Below are 20,270 nucleotides of genomic sequence, written 5' to 3'. Positions count from 1 at the left end.
AGGCACCTGGGATGGGAAGGGGCTTCAAGACCCTGAGAATCACCCGTAACACACCTTCTTTAGAGGCTCTCAACCCTGCCACAGACCCGAATCTCCTGGGACGCTTGTGAAAAGCAGATTCCCGGGCCTGGACCAGACTCCCTGAATTTGACGTTCCAGAGGAGAGGCGGGGAATCGAGGCACACACCCCCCAGCACCCCAGGGCACTCTCTCTTCAGGCCAGCGTGGGAAGCACGGATCCCAGATCCCGCCTCTGGGTTCTGGGCACTCTGCGTTCACTGCCCTTTTGTCCTTCCTGAACCTGGAGGAAACCCCTGTTTTAAAGGGCCAGCCTGACCTCAGCAAAGCTCCGGGGAAGCCCGGGAGGGTGTTACCCCCACCCCGAAGCCAGCACCTTCCTGAGGGGCACGAAGGCCCTCGCGAGGCCCCCGCAGCGCAGTGCAAGGCTCCGGAGAGCCCCCAGGAGGGGCGTCCTCGGGACACACGCTGAGGCTCTGCGTTCAGACGCACACCGTGGCACAGATGCTTCAGGAGCAGAGCTGGAGGCAAGGCTGGGGGATGACGGGAAAAGGATGCCCTTTGAGGACACGCTCCAGAAGAGGGGCCCTTCACCAATCCCTCTTAACGTGGCAGTTGTCAGCCATGGATGCAAAGATGTTAGAGGAAGGCATGTGAAAGCAAGGCCTGGAGATCCAAGGGGAAGGGGCCGAAGAAGGTTCTTCCTTCACCCCACCCACCCCACGCCACGGCTGATACACAGCACAGGCTCTGGCAGACCAGGGAGAATCTGCTTCCAGCCCTGTGTCTTCCTGCAGTGCCACACGTGGAGGGACGGAGGGTATTTTCCTAGAGGAGGGGGAAGTTTCTCACTCCTGTGATATTTCAGCAACATCGATCACAAACCCAACCTCTGTATCCCTTCCCCTCTATACTAGGCTGCTAGATTTAGGAAAAAAAAACAAACAAACAGCATACCCAATTAAATTTGAATTTCAGATAAACAAATAACATTTTAGCATAAAATATTTGTGGGACATGTTTATACTAAAAAGGAATTTGTTGTGGACCTGAAATTCCAACTTAGCTGGATGGTCCTTAAGTTATGTCTGAAACCTGCCTCTAAGCGTGTGGCCAGAAGCCTATGGGGAAAAGGCAATAGCCCTGGAATTCTTTGAAAGCCTTTACTGTATCACCGCACCTCAGCTTGGGGCAGGTGACTCAGTACCTTGGAGAAGCACTTGGAAAATCACTATCAGTACAATACTGGACATCCCACCAGCTGCACGAGAGCTACTCCCTCCGTAGCTCTAGTTCAGGTCAAAAGAGGAAAAAAAAAAAAAAAGGACTGTAGGAAATGGGCAAGTTTACCAACACAATAGCATTGTGGATACATGCAGTGTTTTGATTCACAATTAACTTTAAAAGCTTTCACTTCCAATCCAGGGAACTCCAATGGGAAGCAAATGTTATTACTCTTTTCTGAGGGGCGGTTCTTAGAGAGACAAAGCATGAATACAGGATGGGTGAAGGTGGTCCACTCAGTAATTAGCAGAACTGACACTAAAACTCAGACCTTATATTCCCTATATACCAACTCGGAACTCACCAGTCCCCTAGTTGAGGCTCTTCTTCCAAGTCATGTCCACCCAGGTCCAGCAAATATGTCCATGAAATGCTATCAACTGCTTGATTCGCAACTACCTGCTCTTAAGTGTTTATAATTCAGAGGAAAATATGAACATCATATGTACTATATGATGTACCTATATGGTTATATGTGTGTATATATAAAGTATGAACCGTTTCCTCTTCAAAGCTCAACCTGAACCCGCACAGAGGGTGGGGGCAGTTCTGGGAGGTCTCAAAGCATTTAGTTGAATTTATAGAGGGTTTTTTGGGGTGTGTGTGTGTTTTTAATTTGGAGCAAAGATAGTGGGAGAAGAAAGCAGGGATTCTCAGCTGGACCAAACACTGCCTTTACGTGACCTGTAATCCTTAGAGAGAAACACTATGGCTGAAACTCCACCATCCCCAAGTCCCAAAGATGGCTGGTCAATGTATGTAGGTCCTGCTTCTAAGCCCTAGAACTCTAGACCCTCATCTCAGAAGAAAGCAAGCCCTAGGCAACAGGTCTGAGGACTGAATCTGAGGAAGGACATACACCACCACCACCCCTACCAGATAGACCCAGAGACCACTCAGGCAAGTGAGGCTGAAAACAGACCCCTGGCTCTGTCTCCAAGAGGCTCCTTTCTGCACTGGGAGGCAAAGTGGTGCAGTGGTTAGGAAGACAGGCTTCAGTCTCAGACAGACAGACGTTTATATCTAAGCTCTATTGCTTGCTAGCTGTCTAAGCACGGACAAGGAACTAAATCACAGCCTTAGTTTTTTCAGGTATAAAATGGAGTCATTAAGCTATGTCATGGGTTTCTTTTGAAGATTAAATGAGATGATGCATATAAAGCACTTTGCATGGTGCCTGACACACAGTAACGGCTCAGTAACGTTTTTTTCCCAAATCTGTGATTAAGTCTAAGAATCATTTCCTCGTTGACAAAGAGCCCTGTCACCAAATCCAACTCTCTACCATGAAAATAAGGCTTGTGGTTCTTAAACGATAATGAAATGTGTACTAACAACCAGATGAGTTGAACTCCTTCTCACTGGGATCACCCCAGGCCTTTGAGGAAAATGTTAATAAATTCTTATCTATACACAACAGAGTCAAATGCTTCCAGAGGCTCAGAAGTGAATTGTTTTTCTAGCTTAGCATTGTCTCAATTTTATGGCAATTTACTTCCACCCTGTTTCTCTCCTCTTCTTCTGGGACTCCTGTTAGGCATGTGTTGCTTTGTTTGATGGTCTCCCACAGGTCTGAGGCTCTGCTCATTTTTCTTCATTCTTTCTTATTTCTGTTCCTCAGAGAGGATAACTGCATTGACCTCTCTTCATATTAATTGATTCTTTCTTCTGCCAGCTCAAATCTAATGTTCAGCCTTCTAGTGAGTTTTTCATTTCAATGATTGTATTTTCAACTCTAGGATTTCTATTTGGTTCTTTTTTATTTCTGTGTTTCTCGATATCCTCTATTCGGTGAGACATCATTCTCTATTTTCCCTTCATTCTTCACACATTGGTTTCCTTTAGTTCTTTGAATGTATTTATAATTGCTGAGCTACAATCTTTTTCTATTACATCCAGCCTCTGGGCTTCCTCAGGAACAGTTAGGAAACTGTATATGGGCCCTGCTTTCCTGTTTCTTTGCGTGTCTCATATTTTGTTGTTGAAACTGGACATTTTAAATATAATGTCAACTCTAGAAATGAGATTCTCCTCCCTCCTCAGGATTTGTTGATGTTGCTGCTGTTTGTTCAACGACTTTCCTCATTTGGTAAAGTCTGTGTTCTTTGTCATGTGCAGCCACTGAGGTTTCTGCTCCACTAGCTTAGTTTTGAGCTAATGATTAGACAGAGATTTCCTTAAATACCTTAAGGAAAGGTATTTAAGGAAATAAATGTGCGCTGGGACCTGCCTGTGATGCTCCCGCAGGGTGGTGACAACTCTGCCTTAGCCTTCACTGCCTACTTACACAGAGACTCAAGTTCAGCCAGAGCTGAGACTTCAGGGCTTTCTCGGGTCTTTCCTGGGCATGTGCACAACTCTGAATGTCCATGTGGATTTCTAGAGTCCCAAGAATATGTCAGAGCTTTCCAAAGCCCCCTGGACATCTCATTCTCCAGATTTTCCTTTCAAGATCTTTCTTTGGCCAGCCTTTTGATTACCCCAGCTGGTATTGGTACCGCAGAAACAGTGATTGCTTTCAATAAATACCCTGGAAATAGCGCTTTCCCACTGAGAAAGCTCTGAGTCAGGTCAAATATAGGCAAATCCTCTGAATGGGGCTTTTGCAGGGAGCTGCCACATAAGTCAAATAGCGACCTGGGGATGGGACTTTTGGGGGAGCTCCAAAATTGTCTGGCCCCCTCCAGCGGCTGTGAGGCTGCCAGTTTTCACAGCTACCATGTCTGGGAGGCTGCTGGTTTTCAAGGCTACCACAGAGCCTAGAAGAGGGGGATCAGAATAGGACAAGTTAAAATACAGAGCTTGCTAAGTTACCATTATTTAGCCATTTTGTCTTGAAGAGATGCTTGCTGGATTGTTGCAAGGCTTTGGTTAAGAACGGTGAAATAACTGATTTTGATAACATCTGCAGTGTTGTTCTTTTTTCTGTGGAGGAACAGAGGAGCTAAGGTCCTCACTCCACCATTCCAGAAATGCCAACTCATTTATTCCCTGGGTTATCACTTAACCATATAGACAAGGAAGAGTGTCCTGAACCACAGGATTAACACCACTCTTCCAGATTGAAGACTATATAAGCAACCAGCTGTACAAGATGAAAGGAAAAGGAATTGCTTTGCCCCTACAGCATGGCCCAGAGCTGAGCCCGCAGTGACCAGGAACAGCACTGTTCCAGGTACATTTTATTCTCATTTCTTGCTTTCATGGGTCAGTGACCTGACCCTGCCATCAACAGCCTCCAGCACTGAAGACCACAGGCTCTGGAATGAGGCCATGGCCCGGTTATCGCCACCATCACCATTCTCATTCCCAGAAGATATTTATTAAGCACTCATCCGCCCTAGAATTCCAAGGTAGGCCTCAAATGCCCTGTTGTCAGATGCAATAAGGTTTATGGTGGTCAAAGGTTGACACACTGAAGATGTTTAACTCTAGAGAAAATTGAAAGTTCCTAGAGGCATGGAAACCTGAGTCTGGAAGGGAACCCAAAGATCATCAGGTTTCACTAGACATCTCTAGCCTGATATGCCTCACAATATCCTCATTAAGTGGTTGGTTCCACCTACACTTGCATACCTTTCAGTAATGGGCAACTCATAATATCTTTAGCTGGCCTTCCTAAGTATTGGAAACTTTGTTTTATGAGTGAATGCAGAGACATACTCAGAACTGAGAAGCTGGAGGAAGGGAGGAATGGAGACCAGAGACCTTGAAGACTAATGTGGGTACCTGGGGCTATTCCAGGTGACAGGTCACCTAACCTGTGCCTATGCCTGAAAACCAGGTGTGCCTCTCTATTGTGGATGATACCAGCTCTTATCTAATGTCTCATCAGATAAACACTTTAATTCAAAGGGCATTGATAAGCCTAAAATGAAGGCTTGGCACAATTCAAGGAAGGAGTACAAGCAATCACGGATCAGGTATTAAGAGTGTGGAATTTGGAGTCTGACAAACCTGTATTTTTTGTGTGTGTGTATGTGACAATAAAACTTTATTTACAAAAACAAGTGGTGGGCCAGATTTAACCCTTGACTGTAGTATGCAGATTCCTTTCCAAACCATTGCTTCCTATTATTATTGGTGATGATGAAGGCGATACATTAAAATATGACATACCTAGTGATATAAAACATAATATTTTTTAAAATTTTGTTTCTTATTTGTTTTATCCTGGTACAATGTAAGCTCCGTGGGGATGGGGGGGAGGTGGGCAGAGATCTTTATCTGTGTAGGTTTTTTTTTTTAAGCTCTTTATTGGAATATAATTGCTTTACACTCTTGTACCAGCTATTGAGGTACACCAAAGTGAATCAGCTGTATTTATACATATATCCCCATTTCCCCTCTCTCCTGCAACTCCCTCCCATCCTCCCTGTCCTGGCCCTCTAAGGCATCACCCATCATCAAGTTGATCTCCCTTTGTTATACAACAACTTCCCACTAGCTATCTATTTTACACTTGGTAGTGTATATATATCTATGCTCCTCTCTCACTTCATCCCAGCTTCCCCTTCGCCCCCCGCCCCCATAACCCCGTGTCCTCTAGTCCATTCTCTGCATCTGCATCCTTATTCCTGCCATGTCACTCGGTTCATCAGCACCATTTTTTTGTTCTTTTTAGATTCTGTATATATGAGTTAGCATACAGTATTTGTTTTTCTCTTTCTGGCTTACTTCACTCTGTATGACAGACTCTAGGTCTATCCACTTCACTACATATAGCTCCATTTCATTCCTTTTTATGGCTGAGTAATATTCCATTGTATATATGCCACATCTTCTTTATCCATTCATCTGTTGATAGGCATTTAGGTTGCTTCCATGCTCTGGCTATTGTAAATAGTGCTGCAATAAACATTATGGTACATGTTTCTTTTTGGATTATGGTTTTCTCTGGGTATATACCCAGTAGCGGGATTACTGGATCATATGGTAGTTCTATTTGTAGTTTTTTAAGGAATCGCCAAACTGTTTTCCATAGTGGCTGTATCAACTTACATTCCCACCAACAATGCAGGAGAGTTCCCTTTTCGCCACACCCTCTCCAACATTTATTGTTTCTAGATGTTTTGATGATGGCCATTCTGACCGGTGTGAGGTGATAGCTCATTGTGGCTTTGACTTGCATTTCTCTAATGATTAGTGATGCTGAGCATCTTTTCATGTGTTTGTTGGCCATCTGTATGTCTTCTCTGGAGAAACGTCTATTTAGGTCTTCCGCCCATTTGTGGATTGGGTTATTTGCTTTTTTGGTATTAAGCTGTATGAGCTGCTTGTATATTCTGGAGATTAATCCTTTGTCCGTTGTTTTGTTGGCAAGTATTTTCTCCCATTCTGAGGGTTGTCTTCTTGTCTTCTTTATGGTTTGTTTTGCTGTGCAAAAGCTTTTAAGTTCCATGAGGTCCCATTTGTTTATTCTTGATTTTATTTCCATGATTCTAGGAGGTGGGTCAAAAAGGATCTTGCTTTGATGGATGTCATAGAGTGTTTTGCCTAGGTTTTCCTCTAGGAGTTTTATAGTGTCTGGCGTTACATTTAGGTCTTTTATCCATTTTGAGTTTATTTTTGTGTATGGTGTTAGGAAGTGTTCTAATTTCATTCTATTACATGTTGCTGTCCAATTTTCCCAGCACCACTTATTGAAGAGGCTGTCTCTTTTCCCTTGTGTATTCTTGCCTCCTTTGTCAAAGATAAGGTGCCCATATGTGCATGGGTTTACCTCTGAGTTCTCTATTCTGTTCCATTGATCTTCCTTTCTGTTTTTGTGCCAGTACCATACTGTCTTCATCACTGTGGCCTTGTAGTATAGTTTGAAGTCAAGAAGCCTAATTCCACCAACTCCATCTTTCCTTCTCAAGATTGCTTTGGCTATTCGGGGTCTTCTGCATTTCCATACAAATCATAAGATTTCTTATTCTAGTTCTGTGAAAAATGCTGTTGGTAACTTGATAGGGATTGCGTTGAATCTGTAAATTGCTTTGGGTAGTACAGTCATTTTCACAATGTTGATTCTTCTAATCCAAGCACATGGTATGTCTCTCCATCTGTTTGTACTGTCTTTGATTTCTTTCATCAGTGTCTTATAGTTTTCTGCATACAGGTCTTTTGCCTCCTTAGGCAGGTTTATTCCTAGGTATTTTATTCTTTTTGTTGCAGTGGTAAATGGGAGAGTTTCCTTAATTTCTCTTTCTGCTTTTTCGTTGTTAGTGTATAGGAATGCAAGAGATTTCTGCGCATTAATTTTGTATTTTGCTACTTTACTAAATTCATCGATTAGTGCTAGCAGTTTTCTGGTAGGACAAACCTGTGTTTGAATCCTGGCTCTGCTCTTTGAAAGCTGTGTATTCTTGAGCTATTACCTAATCTCTCTGAGTCTGTTTCCTCATCTGTTAAATGGGGAAAATTATACTACTTGCCTCACACTGGTGTGGTGGGAGTTCAATAAAATAATATATAAAAAGTCTTGGCACATAGTAAATACTATTATTGTAAGATACACAGTTTGGGGGCCTAGAGAAAACCTGAGGTTATAGCCAACTGGGGTTTCACTAAGAAGTCATGCCATGCCAATCTCACTTCTTTTTTTCTTCTGGTTACGGAGCATGATACACACTCTTGATTTTAATCAAACAAACTGGAGGGTTCAAGGGTCAAGTGTAGGCTGGACAGCAGCAGAGTTGGCTGGATCTGTAAGGACACCTTTAATGGAACGCCCTGCGGTCTGTCCTGGCCCTTGCCTAGTGCGACATTCTCATTACACATCAGACGGAAGACGTAGCAAACGGCTCGCTGGAAAGCAAGCCAATATACCAGCCTAAATACTGAACTCTATCTTACCAAAAGCCAAGAAAACGAAATGAGAGAGGGATGCTGTCTTGCATTCAGGTAAAAAAGGAGCAATGTTACAAGATGAAGGACTGGTTGGAAAGTGATGCCTGTGGCAAAACCCATGTAAACATCCATCTGTTCATTCATTTAATAACTGTTCGATCACTCATTTCATAACTGCTGGAGTATCTCTTCCAGGCTGGCCACTGCTGAAGAATTATAACGATAAAAAGACATACATCCCTACTCTCAGGGAGTTTATAATTTAGTGGGAAAACAGACCTAGAAATGATATTTTTTTAAATGATAAGTGTTAAGATGTACCAGGAACAGCAGAATAAAAGAGGAAAGGTCACCTAACACTGCTTTACAGCAGTCATACTGAGACGAGACTCAGAGGATTGGCAGGCATTTTGCCAGACAACTAGACATGGGAATGAATGGTTTCCTAGGTAAACATTTTGGAACATTGAAGGCCTGAGGCACAGCTGGCTCTTCCGGTTGACCCTAAACAACAACTTTACATATACATTGGGATGCAGAAACAGTAAGACACACAGACACATCAAGCCTCTTGTATCACATTCCCAGTTCCAGAACACTCCTGGACACCTGCATCTTACCATAGGTGATGACGAGAAGCACGAAGTTGAGGTTTTTGAAGAGTCGGACGATGGAACTTAAGTACGAAGCATCAGGGGATGCCAAGGCATAGCTCAGGGATTGCGCCCTGCTCGGGGGATGTTTAGGCTTCTCCTTGAATACTGGAAGGAAAGAAACAGAGAGATCACTGCAAATCCCTTGGTCCCACCCCTGCAGAGCTGACACATGGACGAGAGCTGACTCCCTCATCTGAGAAGGAACTAAGACTCCAAAAGGAAATATTAATTCTTCAATTAAATCCTTTATAGCCTCCTCTCTTGAAGCTGCATCTCACTGTCTGTGGCTCAGTGACTGTGCCTTTGATTACTTTTTCTTTCTTTTCTTTTAAAATTTTATTTATTTTTTGGCTGCACTGGGTCTTTGCTGGGCACGGGCTTTCTCTAGTTGCGGCGAGCAGGGGCTACTCTTCGTTGCGGTGCGGGGCTTCTCATTGTGGTGACTTCCCTTGTTACGAAGCACAGGCTCTAGGTGCATGGGCTCAGTAGTTGTGGCTCAAGGGCTCTAGAGCACAGGCTCAGTAGCTGTGGAGCATGGGCTTAGTTGCTCGGCAGCATGTGGGATCTTCCTGGACCAGGGCTTGAACCCGTGTGCCTGCATTGGCAGGCGGATTCTTAACCACTGCACCACCAGGGAAGTCCCTGATTACTTTTTCTTAATGGTCTTTGGATGGCTGCAATCATTGGGCCTCCCAGACAGTGCTCAAGGATTAAGGAGTCCCGTAAAAACTGTGGAATAACACACTGCAGACCACTGAAGAAATTCCACAGTAACACGGAGCTAGAAACGAAGTGACAGCTGAGGCTCTGGGATCAGTGAGCCCAGTTAAGGACTCGGCACCAGAGCTCGTCCCAAGGGGGAAGGGACTGCGCTGCCCACGCTGAGCACAGAGCCGGGCACATGCCGCCAATAAACACCCCCTGAATAAGGAAGAGGATTTTCTCTTATTGGAGAGACCTGGAGTCCATGCCTAGTTTCTCAAAGTCTGAATCAAACATCTGCCTCACGATAAACCAGAGGATTAACACATGCTCCTATAGGAGTGGCCACCCTGATAGGAAGGACTGGGGAGGGATAGTGGGAAAACCATTCGCTTTATGTTCTAGTTTCAGGACAACTGGTACAATCCATTTCAGTGCACTGATTGCTATCCAGTTCTCTGGGGGCCAGATCAGTTTAACCAGTTGTTTGCCTACACTGGTCCCCCGCTGGGTCCACGGAAGCACCATGTTGTGTCCCCAGCGCCCCTGAGAACACTCCTGAAAGGTCAGGAGACTGTCTCCTGTTTGAGGAAGCTCTGGAAATGCAGTTTATTCTCTTGACGATCAAAGGTCTCCTCCCTCCACCCAGATAACCCTTCAGCCCAGACTTCAGAGCCCTAATTCTTCCTTCTCCGGAAATTGTCCTCCGTGACTTCCCACCGCTGGGAACTTCTCAGCCATTGTTTGGCCTGTTCACCTCCCCTTCTATCAGGGGAAAGAAATCAAGGCAAGAGGGTTTTTTTGTTTTTTTTTTTTTAAATCTCAGCAACAGCAGCTGTTTGCGCAAGGATTTGGCAACCACAAACCACAGTTTGGATAAGATTTTTCAGTTCTTTATTCAATGAGCAACTGTCTGTGCGTACTAGTAAAATATAAAGTGTAGAAATGGCCTACCTCTAGGACCTCTGCAAAGAACTAGGCCCTCATCTGCTACAAATACAAGAATTGAGAGCTGGGCACATTACAATCTGAAACTTCAAGTCTGGCCGAGATTATTCTTTCCTGTTCTCAACCACAGCTTCAAAGCTTCTCACCTTTGCAGGAACACCAAGCTCTCCACCCAAGAGATCCTGTGAGCTTTGAAAAGCCATCAGGCAGCCCCTCCTCAGCTTGGACCCCGGGGAGGGAATGACACAGTGAGAACAGCTGGATGAGGTACATGATTATAAAACTGCTTGACTCTGGAGGTGAGGCCAGCAGGAAGGAATGAAACCTATAACGTGTGAGGTGGAACATTCAGATATTAGGAAGACAGCTGGTTAACCTTTAAAGATGGGTGACTCACTGAAAATGAAAACCTCTACTAGGCTCTTTCTGAATTTATCACAGCCCTTGTGATATCACTCAGATGATAAAAGAGAACATAAATTAACCACGTAGCTCAATGATTAAATATACAATTAATAGTAGTTCTCTGGGGCTGGTGGTGGAGATTAGCTGGTACCAGTTTAAGTAAATGGTCATTCTTTTCTTTATGCTTTTTTGTATTTTCTACATTTTCCCATAATGAGCATATCTTATACACATATATATTTAAAAAAAAATTTTAATGGGGTCCCCAGGTATTCTCAGGTGAATGTACGACAGTATTAGTGTCTGTGGGTCAATCCTGCTGTGTTTTCTTGTTTCTAGAAATTTAGGGTATGGAGTTAGACAAGCTGAGGCTGGAATCCAATCTCTGCCACTTACTATCTAATCTTGAATAATTTCCTTATCTCCTCTCAAGGCACTGTTTCCTTTTGGTCAAGTGAGACTGATACTGGTACCTGCCCTACAGGGCTGCTGAGCAGTCAGTGAGATCAGGCACACTCAGCACAGGCCCTGTGACATCGTAAGTGCTCACTGGGGTTTCATCAAGGGGATCAGCAGGCTGCCCATTAATTCTAATGAGGTCATACTGGGGAACTGGTTAATTACACCTAAGTTTTACTGAGCAGCTAACAAAATACACAGGACCAGCTAGCACTGTATCAGCAGCAGCAACGCAGGCTAAAACATTTGAAGACCACTGGAAGCCTGGCTTCCAGTTTCTATAGATGTATTTTATAGAATACATGGTACCTAGCATGGCGTCCTAGGGCCATGTTCACAAGGTCCTCACCCAAGTCAGCAGGACCTCCCTGCCTCCCGTCGTCCCATGAGCCTATTAATGACCTTACCGATGATGACAAGGATGAAAAGCAGAGTGGCCACACCTGCTACTATGTAGAACATGATGCTGATGTGGTAGGCAAGCTTGTCCTGGTCTTTGATGTTGGGTACCAGGACAGGAGGGACCAAGAACCCAATGGCAATTCCAAGCTATAGAAGACAGAGACAATCAACCGTAGTATCAATGGCCAAGAGGTGACAGCACACATTTAAGAGCCTCCTAATAAGAAACATAATCCCCAACTTCCAGTCCTTCCTAAAACTCAAACAGGGATTATTTCTCCCTTCAAGACACCAGAGAGATCTTTCTTTTGATTGACAGCTCAACTCACCACCCTCACTATCAAAGACTGTGAAAAAGATTATGGTTGGGGTTTTCAATGCTGACTCGCTTTTCTTTAGCAACAAACTAATTAAGAATGGTTCTTATACTTCCATCTCTATGGTAGAGTAAAACAATGCTGGTTTTGATTTTGTGCCATTTAAATTCTTGATTTCACTGAATCTTTTAACTTGAGTGGAGAGACCAGCTGAGGGAAAAATTCTATACCCTATAACCTCAAGAACTTGCATTCAGTGAGAGATGGAAGCCTAACATTGTTACCACATTTACAAACATAGAAGCTTAAGTTCATTGCATAAGTAACTTTGTAATTTATAAAGCATCTGAGCATCTGTGATGTGAAGTTACATAACTGCATAAATGTATACACAAAGGACACGGGCACATGCAAACTGGCTATAAATGCATATACACACATAGACACACACACTCACTCACACTCCCCAACAAACTGAACATGTCATATATTCATAGGAGTTCAACTTCCAGTGACCTGGCAGACAACGTGCCTTGGGTGTTTCTGAGGGCAGAAATACCTTGATTCAGGAGTGGCTAGGTGCGATACAACTCCCCAAACCCTTCTGCCACACAAAATACCAAGGTAGAAATTTGAAAATAGTGTGAGAATTCAGGCAAGGTCCAAATTCTAAGAGTAAGAGCAGCTGAGCAAGTCTTTTGTGTTAAGGTCCCGTTTCTCCTTTATTGAACCTGAAAGCAACTGCAGGTAGAGAAGCAATCTGCTTTCAGGCCAACACCATTCATCAGCTGCCAATGTGCTGGTCATCCTGATTGGTTTTCCAGACTGTCAATTATAGCCACTTAGGGTGGTCACTCATGATTCTCAGCTCTGAAACATTTTCAAAAGTCATCATCAATTGGCTAAGTATAGGGCTCTTCCAGTGCACACCATGTACAATCAACACATCAAACTGATCTTTAAAGCATCTACTACGTGAAATGTATTCTGCTAGAATACTATTAACATTCTATAATTTCAATCCATGAACATCCCCACTTTTGTTACCTTTTGTATCTTTCATTTAATTCTCTATGCCACCATAGATTATAAAGTTCCATAAAGCAGAAACTCTGCCATATATATCTCTGTGCTCCCTAAAAGACAAACCTGTGCAGCCTGAGGGCTTCAGCTGACGGGAAGAAGCCATACTTTGTGTCATGCACCACTTGTCATTCCAGCTCATGCCCTTGGCAGAGCAAAAACAAACCCAGAAACTACTAGGCTGCATCTGGGATGAGATGCCCACACTTCACCTACAACACAACACAACACGTGTTATGTTGGCTCTGAGATCCACAACTACTGTCCCCATCACCATATACATGGGGCACCCCTGCAAAGCCCCAAGTCATGACTGAATCAGAATGCTGGAACAAAGCTGCCTGGTCATGAATATGCCCCGACCATCAAAGGAAGACCCTGCAAAAGGCAGGGAGCTCTGTGTCAGCACCATGGTGAGGGCTCAGTCCTATTGCAACAAGGACAGACCACTGGTCCCATTTGAACCCTCTGCCAGGGTCCCAGGGACCTCAACCTCCAGACCAGGTCCCTGGCCAGGAAGATGCTGCTCCTCTTGGCAGGAGGCAACCATGTCAGCAAGCAGGTTCTCACCCACCCAACCTCATTCCTCCTCAGCCCATTCCTGCCCCAGCATACCTACTGATCAGCAAGAGATGGGCCCACTCTCAGCCCCACAGCTGGGCCCCCATTGCCTCATTCCTTCCCCCGGGCACAGTCACCAGATCAGGATGGCGTGTCTCTTGGATTTCAGGTCTACCAAGAGCTGGCTTTCTGGCACCAGGAGTCAGAAATGTCCCCTCACTGGGCCAGCAGCTTCCCCGCAGCAAAGCCCCTGGGCTTGAAGGCTCACTTCAAACTTGGTCTCCTTATGATCTAACTGGGGGCTTGCCTTGCTCCTCAAGGAGCTCACAACCGTGTGGTTCATTTTAACCATGAACACTGTTTATTTCAAAGTGAACCCCTCCCCCTTGCTCCTTTCCGCCCCAACATCCCTCGGACACGTCATCACTCTACACAGTGGTTAAGGGCTCAGGCTCTGGGGTCAGGAAGCTCAGTGTTCACATCCCAGCTCTGCCAGTTACTAGAAGTCTAATGCTGGCAAGTTAATTCCTCTCTTTGTTCCTGTTTCCTAATCCACAAAGGAAGGTACGGCCGCGTTCACACCCTCTAGCTCAGGGGTCACTTGGAGGATGAGTGAGCCCATCGGAATGGACTATCCAGCAGAATGCTTTACACTGTGAGGGCTCCCCGCCGTTCTGTGAGCCCGGCTCTCCCACCCCCAACACTCTCCCACAGCAGCGGCGACAGGCAGGGGAGGGGAGGCCACTGGGACAAACAAGTCACCTCCCCTGGTTCTCCTCCGCATCCTTCTCTGCTCCTCTCTGCCCTTTCTCATCTCTCAGCCCCCTTGCCTCTGCCCTCTCACATCCACGCTGTCCCAGGCCCTCCCCCACCTTCCTTGGACGCCCACTTTGCCTCTACGCCCCTGCTCTCTTTCAGGTAATGTGACGTCTCCCCCACCCGTCTGCACAGCGTGTTCAGAGGCACCTTTCTCAGCGCTGCTCTGACCACGCAGTCCCGCTCAAGGACCTTCAAGGAGCCAACCCTCTCCCAGGGAGGACCCCGTCCACGTCCTGCAGCCTGCTGTTCTTGGCTTTCTTCACCTCCAGTCCCATCTCCATCTGCTTCCCTGGATGTCCCTGGATTATATGATGCACAGGTTCAACCTTTCATTGTCTGGTCTCTACCTTTATTCCAGCAGATTCATTGCTTGCAAAGGTCTCCCTCCTTGAGTGTTTTAGAGCCCATCTCACCCTCAGTTCCTTCACTGAGTTTTCCTCGGTGATCTTAGTGAGGCCTGAACTCCTTGCCCTAACCCCTCTAACCCTTTGGTTTTCAACCTTATTTGTGACACTAGTCGGGTGCCTGGTAAACACAATGGGGGTTTACTTGATAAATGGGCATTGAATGCATGGGCTGCAGTTAACTGGCATGTCAGGAACCATCACGTCCCTTCCAGATTAGCCGTGAACCCAGACCTGGGGAAAAGATCTGGTTGGGAATTTAAACCTAGACAAGACTCTCAGAGAAAGTGTGCTTAATTGAAGGTTCCTTTTAAATCAGCACCTCATGAAAGATAAATCTGGATTCAATCTAGATTTCCATACACCAGATTTGCTCAAAGCCGATCAACCCTTATGAGCAATCTTAAAGCACACAGCATGAGGCCACCTCCACAAAGCTGTTTTTATGTGATGGGTGACCAGGCACATGTGTATGTCTGCACATGTCTATATACACCAGCAATGATCTTAACGATCTAAGGATTAACAAGAAGCTAAGCGTCACACAGAACAACATTGAGGAAAGCATACATAGACAAATATAGGACAATGTTACTACATAAAGGGTCATTTAAGTCCATGCAGAATTTCTGGGCATCAATATGGGCTAAAATGCAGTTTGTCTAATTTCTGTCCCGTACAAAACACGCCCACCCACTCCTGGGGCTATGTGTCTGGACACTGGTACCTCAGGCGTGGACAGCAGAGCCACCAGCAGGGAGGCCAGTGCTACAGCCCATCTCCCAGGACCACGTCCACGTGGGAATTACACACGCCACTCGGAAGTGACTTCAGCACACATGGCCCATCCCCACACACTGCTGTGTGCATTTCAACACCACAAAGTGGTGCTGCTGAGGCAAGTCCCCACACTCAACACACAATTCTGCTGCGAACACCTCTCTCTCCTCTTGGCCAGTGTCACTTAGGCGTGTGTTTACACCTCGGTGAAAACACTACGCCTCCGTGATTAAACAATAGCGGATCTGGGCAAAACGATGCAGAAACAAAGCCTCCAGGGTCCCCAGTGCGGGACTCACTCAGAGTGAAGGCTCCTGGCAGGAAAGCCACCTTTGGATGGGGGAGAGGCTCAGAGGGCGGTCCTGGGACTGCGTCTTGGATGTCCCAGAAAGAAGCAAGGAGAGTGCGGTGGCTGCTGGGCACTGACACTCGGAACCGGAGCCACAGTTTAATCATGAGGACGAGCTCCCAGCCACCCAGGACCACCTCGCCGCTCCTAGGAACACACCACGGGCAGCAATAACGTGCACGCAAAGCCTGCTCACATGACTGTGTTTTTGAAAGTCCCCAACCCAAGCCCTTGGCCTCTTCTGAAAAGGCCAGCTCAGGAGGAAGGAGGCAGCAGACCTTCAGGAACAAAAACAATCCCATTGATTGCGGGGCAAATCGCCCATGAAAGAGGTTTATGGATTTAAGAGGCTAAGCTGAGGCCCCTACGAACCTGGGAAGCAGCGTCACAGCTGGTGGACTCTAGACTTCCTTAGAGTTCCTCCCCAGTCACAGGGTTTGTCCTCAAGTCTGTGACGCTGCTGGAGGCTTCTATAACCTCGACACTCTTGGGTTTCCTCAGTCCTTTGGGGGAGAGAGTGAGGGAAAGGCAGGAGGAGCACTAGTGACATCAGGGCAGCCTGGAACCCCTGCTTCCCACGGAAGGTAAGAACAGTGATCACGGCTGACCCACTGTGCTCGCCACGCCACAGCTACTGGCCTAGACGCTATTAAGCGCTGCACATATACACACTCACTCTTTGAATCCCTATTTTTAAATGGAGAAAACTAGCCTTTAAGTAGCTTGCCCGAGGTCACAGAACAGCAAGTGTTCTACGCTGGGCTTCAAGTTCAGGCCATGGGTACTAGAGTTTGCACCATTAAGCATTTGGCTGAATGTTCACGTCTTGGCTGTTATTCACACTAGAAGGAAGGAAACCAATATATAACGAGCACCTACTGTGTGCTAGGCAGTTACTAAATGATTTTTCACATGTTATTTCATTTAATGCCTTCCAACAACCCCAAAAAGTTGGCAGGATTATCTCCGGTTTGGTTTTTACAGATGAGAAAACTGTAACTTGCCCAAGGTCACCCAGCTACTAACGGCAGAACTGAGATTCAAGCCCATGGTAATCTGACTCCAAACCCCTTGATGAACTGGGCCAATTTCATGGAAGTAACTACCACAGAGACCTGATAATCTCTCTAGTCTTATATGCTCGATTCTATCATTCAAGCACCTCCCATGTGTCTAGCTGTTGGAGGAAGTGATCAGCAGAGGTGTTTCCAGCTATAGTCTGTTTTGTTGACCACTTAGCTACACTCTATAGGGTTTCTTGTTCTTATGCCAGGCTGAGTTTTGGTTGTTTTCCATGTAGGGTGTTTTGTCCTCTCCCCAGCTAGATTTTAGCGCTGTGAGGACAGGGACAGTGACGAACACTTCCTTGTGTGACCCCTCCCCACACCATGCCCAGTCCCATCCAGGCCAAGAAAAGAGATGGGGCTCAGGAAATATCTTCAGCATAAAGAGAAGACTTTTAGAACTGTGTAGTTAAAACCTAACTCAAGTATTTCCAGTCTCTTCCATAGCAAAGAAGTTGGGCATAGTAGCAATTTGCTGTATTGCAAGAGTTTACCACCAAAAGAAAGCAGATGCAAGGTAGAATGACACAGGGAAGACCCCCAATTTGGGGCTCCCCAAGATCAGACATGGCGGCCACTGGAATGCAGGCTGATCAACTACCCACCCTCAAACCTACACTTAATATTTACTGAACACCAACTGACATGAAGCACCACACTAAAAGGTAAGGGAGCAGACAAGAGATGCAAGACAAAGAGTACCACTCAGCTTCTAAGTAGCCAATACACCTTGATCTTGACCTACAGCCTTGGGGCTGGGTTTCCTCCTCATCTTTGGGGGCCACAAGATAACTGAAGAACAGAGGTACCCTGGGCTGAAACAGAGAAGGTGCTAAGTTTAGGGGAGAGGGTCTGAGTCTAGAGGGAAATTATTTTTTGATTGAAAAAAAAAGGAACGTTGACAAAGGGCTTCATTTTTTAGCTGAGCCTCAAATATGTGCTGCTTTCAGTCATCAACTCAAGAGGCTCCAGGAACACACATACCTCCTTTTAGGGTAGGTATTCCTCTTGGAATTGTCCTTGTGGCAACATCTGCAAAGGCTCAGTGCTGGTCTAGGTGAGAGCAGACGACACGGATCCTTTGCTCCCCTTTCCCCAAGCACCAGCCTCACTGCCGGCTTCTCCACCCAAAGGTCCCTCTCATGAGAGAGCTGACAGCGAGTGACCACAGGCTCCTAGAACTTCCCCAGTGACTCAGCCGGGGAAGAGGAAAGATGAGGGGCATCTTTCTAACCACCAGGCCAGCAAAGTGGCAGAAGCAAACCTCACTTTCTCCAACTTCTGGAGAAAGTGCAAAGCTCCACTCAGATGCTTTGGCACTTCTACCAACTCCATCCCAGATGCCAGCCCGCAGCAGCCAAGAGATGAACCCAAATGTCTTGTGTGCTATTGCCACACTCAACCTTATACTCCCTGCCTGGTGACAGATGGTGAAACAGCCCAAAGCAGAAGAACTGTTTCCTTTGTCTGATATGTCACATGCTGTCATTCCTAAAAGTAGTTCATGTGACATGTTTCTAATCCTCCCAAGTTTTCTTCTGAGTCTGGTTGGGCTTCCTGGTGACAGTTTTCCCCTTCTGACTTACAGAGGTGAAACTCAGACCTGGGGGTATACCCACAGGTTGGCCCTGGAAGAGCTGTTTCTTAAAAGGCTGCCACGAGCCAGACCCAGTTCCTCCCACTTCCGGATGAGCCTCCAGAAACAGACAGGGAGGGCCCAACATAGCTTTTCCCTAAGAAACCAACTTCATAAGGTAACTAATCCTGTCTCGTGATCCCAGAGAGATCTGGAAAGAAAAAGAAATCTAAATCTTGCACCAGGAAAACTATTAATTGCTCATATCTACCACCACCCCAAGAAAGCAGCACCATCAGCTCTGGCCCTGGGATTGAGGAAGTTACTCAGGACCTACTTACATGAGGTCATCTCTCCTCACACTTGGCCTGACATTTCCACCACTAGTCACTCCGTAAGTAATGCCTTACAGTCTAATCCCTCTTCTCTTACATGTGAACTCAGGAACTTCTCTATTCACTACTCTGTCCTCAGAGCTCCTAATGTGGGTTGGCACAGGGATGATATTCAATAAATATCTGTTCAACCAGTACATAAAGGCTGTGGTGCACTGTCTCAAAAAAAACCATGGCTCCCAAGAATGGACATAAAGGTCAGAGTGCTTGGCCCATGGAGAGTGTAGCGCTTAACCCGAGGTTGTACTTCATGAGATAGGCCAAGGGGATGAGAGCCTTCATTCACTGACTTTCACTTGTCACATTACCTGCTGGAGAGACACCTGGAAGCTAGCCAGACTGGATGCAATCCAGGACGAGTAGGATTCAAAGGGAAACAAAGACTGGATGGCCAGAGCCTGTGTGGGTTACTTGCAAGGGATGGAGATCTGGCCCACAGTGGGGGCACCCTAGTAAAGGATGTGGAGTTTTGTGGAGTAGCATGAGAATACAGGGCTGGCATTCCTGGGGCAAATAATGGGATCCCCTCTTCCCTAAGGAGAGAGAGAAGAATTCTGGAGAGAGAAAAGTCAATTATCACAGTCACAGGGGCCGTCCAAGCCCTACCAGTCCGCACTGGTTACCAGGGGTCGGTGCCACCTGCTAACTGTAAGAGGCCTGGGAGAAAATGTGGTAACATCAGGCCCTCAGAAGAAGACTTCTTACACCCATCTTCTGATGGTGGGGACTAAATCAGTCCTGTGCTCTGCCACCACTGCCATTCCCTACACTGAAGAGAGGAGCCATGCAAGGCACACAGAGACTGAAAAGCTGCTTTGTGCCAATCTCTGGCAAAAGGCCCTTCTTGGCATCAAAAGGAATTAGAATGGTCCACAGGACCTCAGGAGCTGCATCACGGCTCAAGTCAAAAGGACCAAATCAGCAGGGATGCTCCAGAACCCAGGAGCTCTGGGAGAGGCTCCTACAGCCTAAATGACCAAAACTTTTTCTGAAATGAAGAGCTGACTCTAAAGTCAAGAATGGCAAGTCCTGTAAACCGAGGGTGTGGCCCCTAATCCAAGGTGGCTCTTTACCAGATGGACAGGACCTGATTTGTGTACAGGAAGCCCTTTTACTATCACGAGGCAAGTGTCACAAGGCAAGTCTAAAGTCCATTTTTTTTAAGGGCACTTAAAAGCCCACATTTGCACAGAATTTCAGTTTTCTAGGCACCT

The 20,270-nt window shown here is 46.1% G+C and overlaps 1 protein-coding gene across 2 annotated transcripts in view; it reads right to left on the bottom strand.

Moving 5' to 3' along the window:
- The window catches only part of LOC130852219 (feline leukemia virus subgroup C receptor-related protein 2), a 51,810-nt gene that overhangs the window by 16,444 nt on the left and 15,096 nt on the right, over window positions 1-20,270 (bottom strand). For both annotated transcript variants that reach the window (XM_057733050.1, XM_057733051.1), the window contains exons 2-3: window positions 11,714-11,855; window positions 8,757-8,897 (exon numbers count right to left, since the gene is read on the bottom strand). In XM_057733050.1, the coding sequence (XP_057589033.1) occupies window positions 8,757-8,897; window positions 11,714-11,855 (283 nt within the window). The remainder of the gene's footprint in view (window positions 1-8,756; window positions 8,898-11,713; window positions 11,856-20,270) is intronic.

The sequence above is a fragment of the Hippopotamus amphibius genome, chromosome 4 (genome assembly GCF_030028045.1).
Source record: "Hippopotamus amphibius kiboko isolate mHipAmp2 chromosome 4, mHipAmp2.hap2, whole genome shotgun sequence".
Classification (NCBI taxonomy): domain Eukaryota; kingdom Metazoa; phylum Chordata; class Mammalia; order Artiodactyla; family Hippopotamidae; genus Hippopotamus; species Hippopotamus amphibius.
Note: the sequence above shows the minus strand (reverse complement) of the source record. Positions and strands in the feature narration are given on the sequence as shown.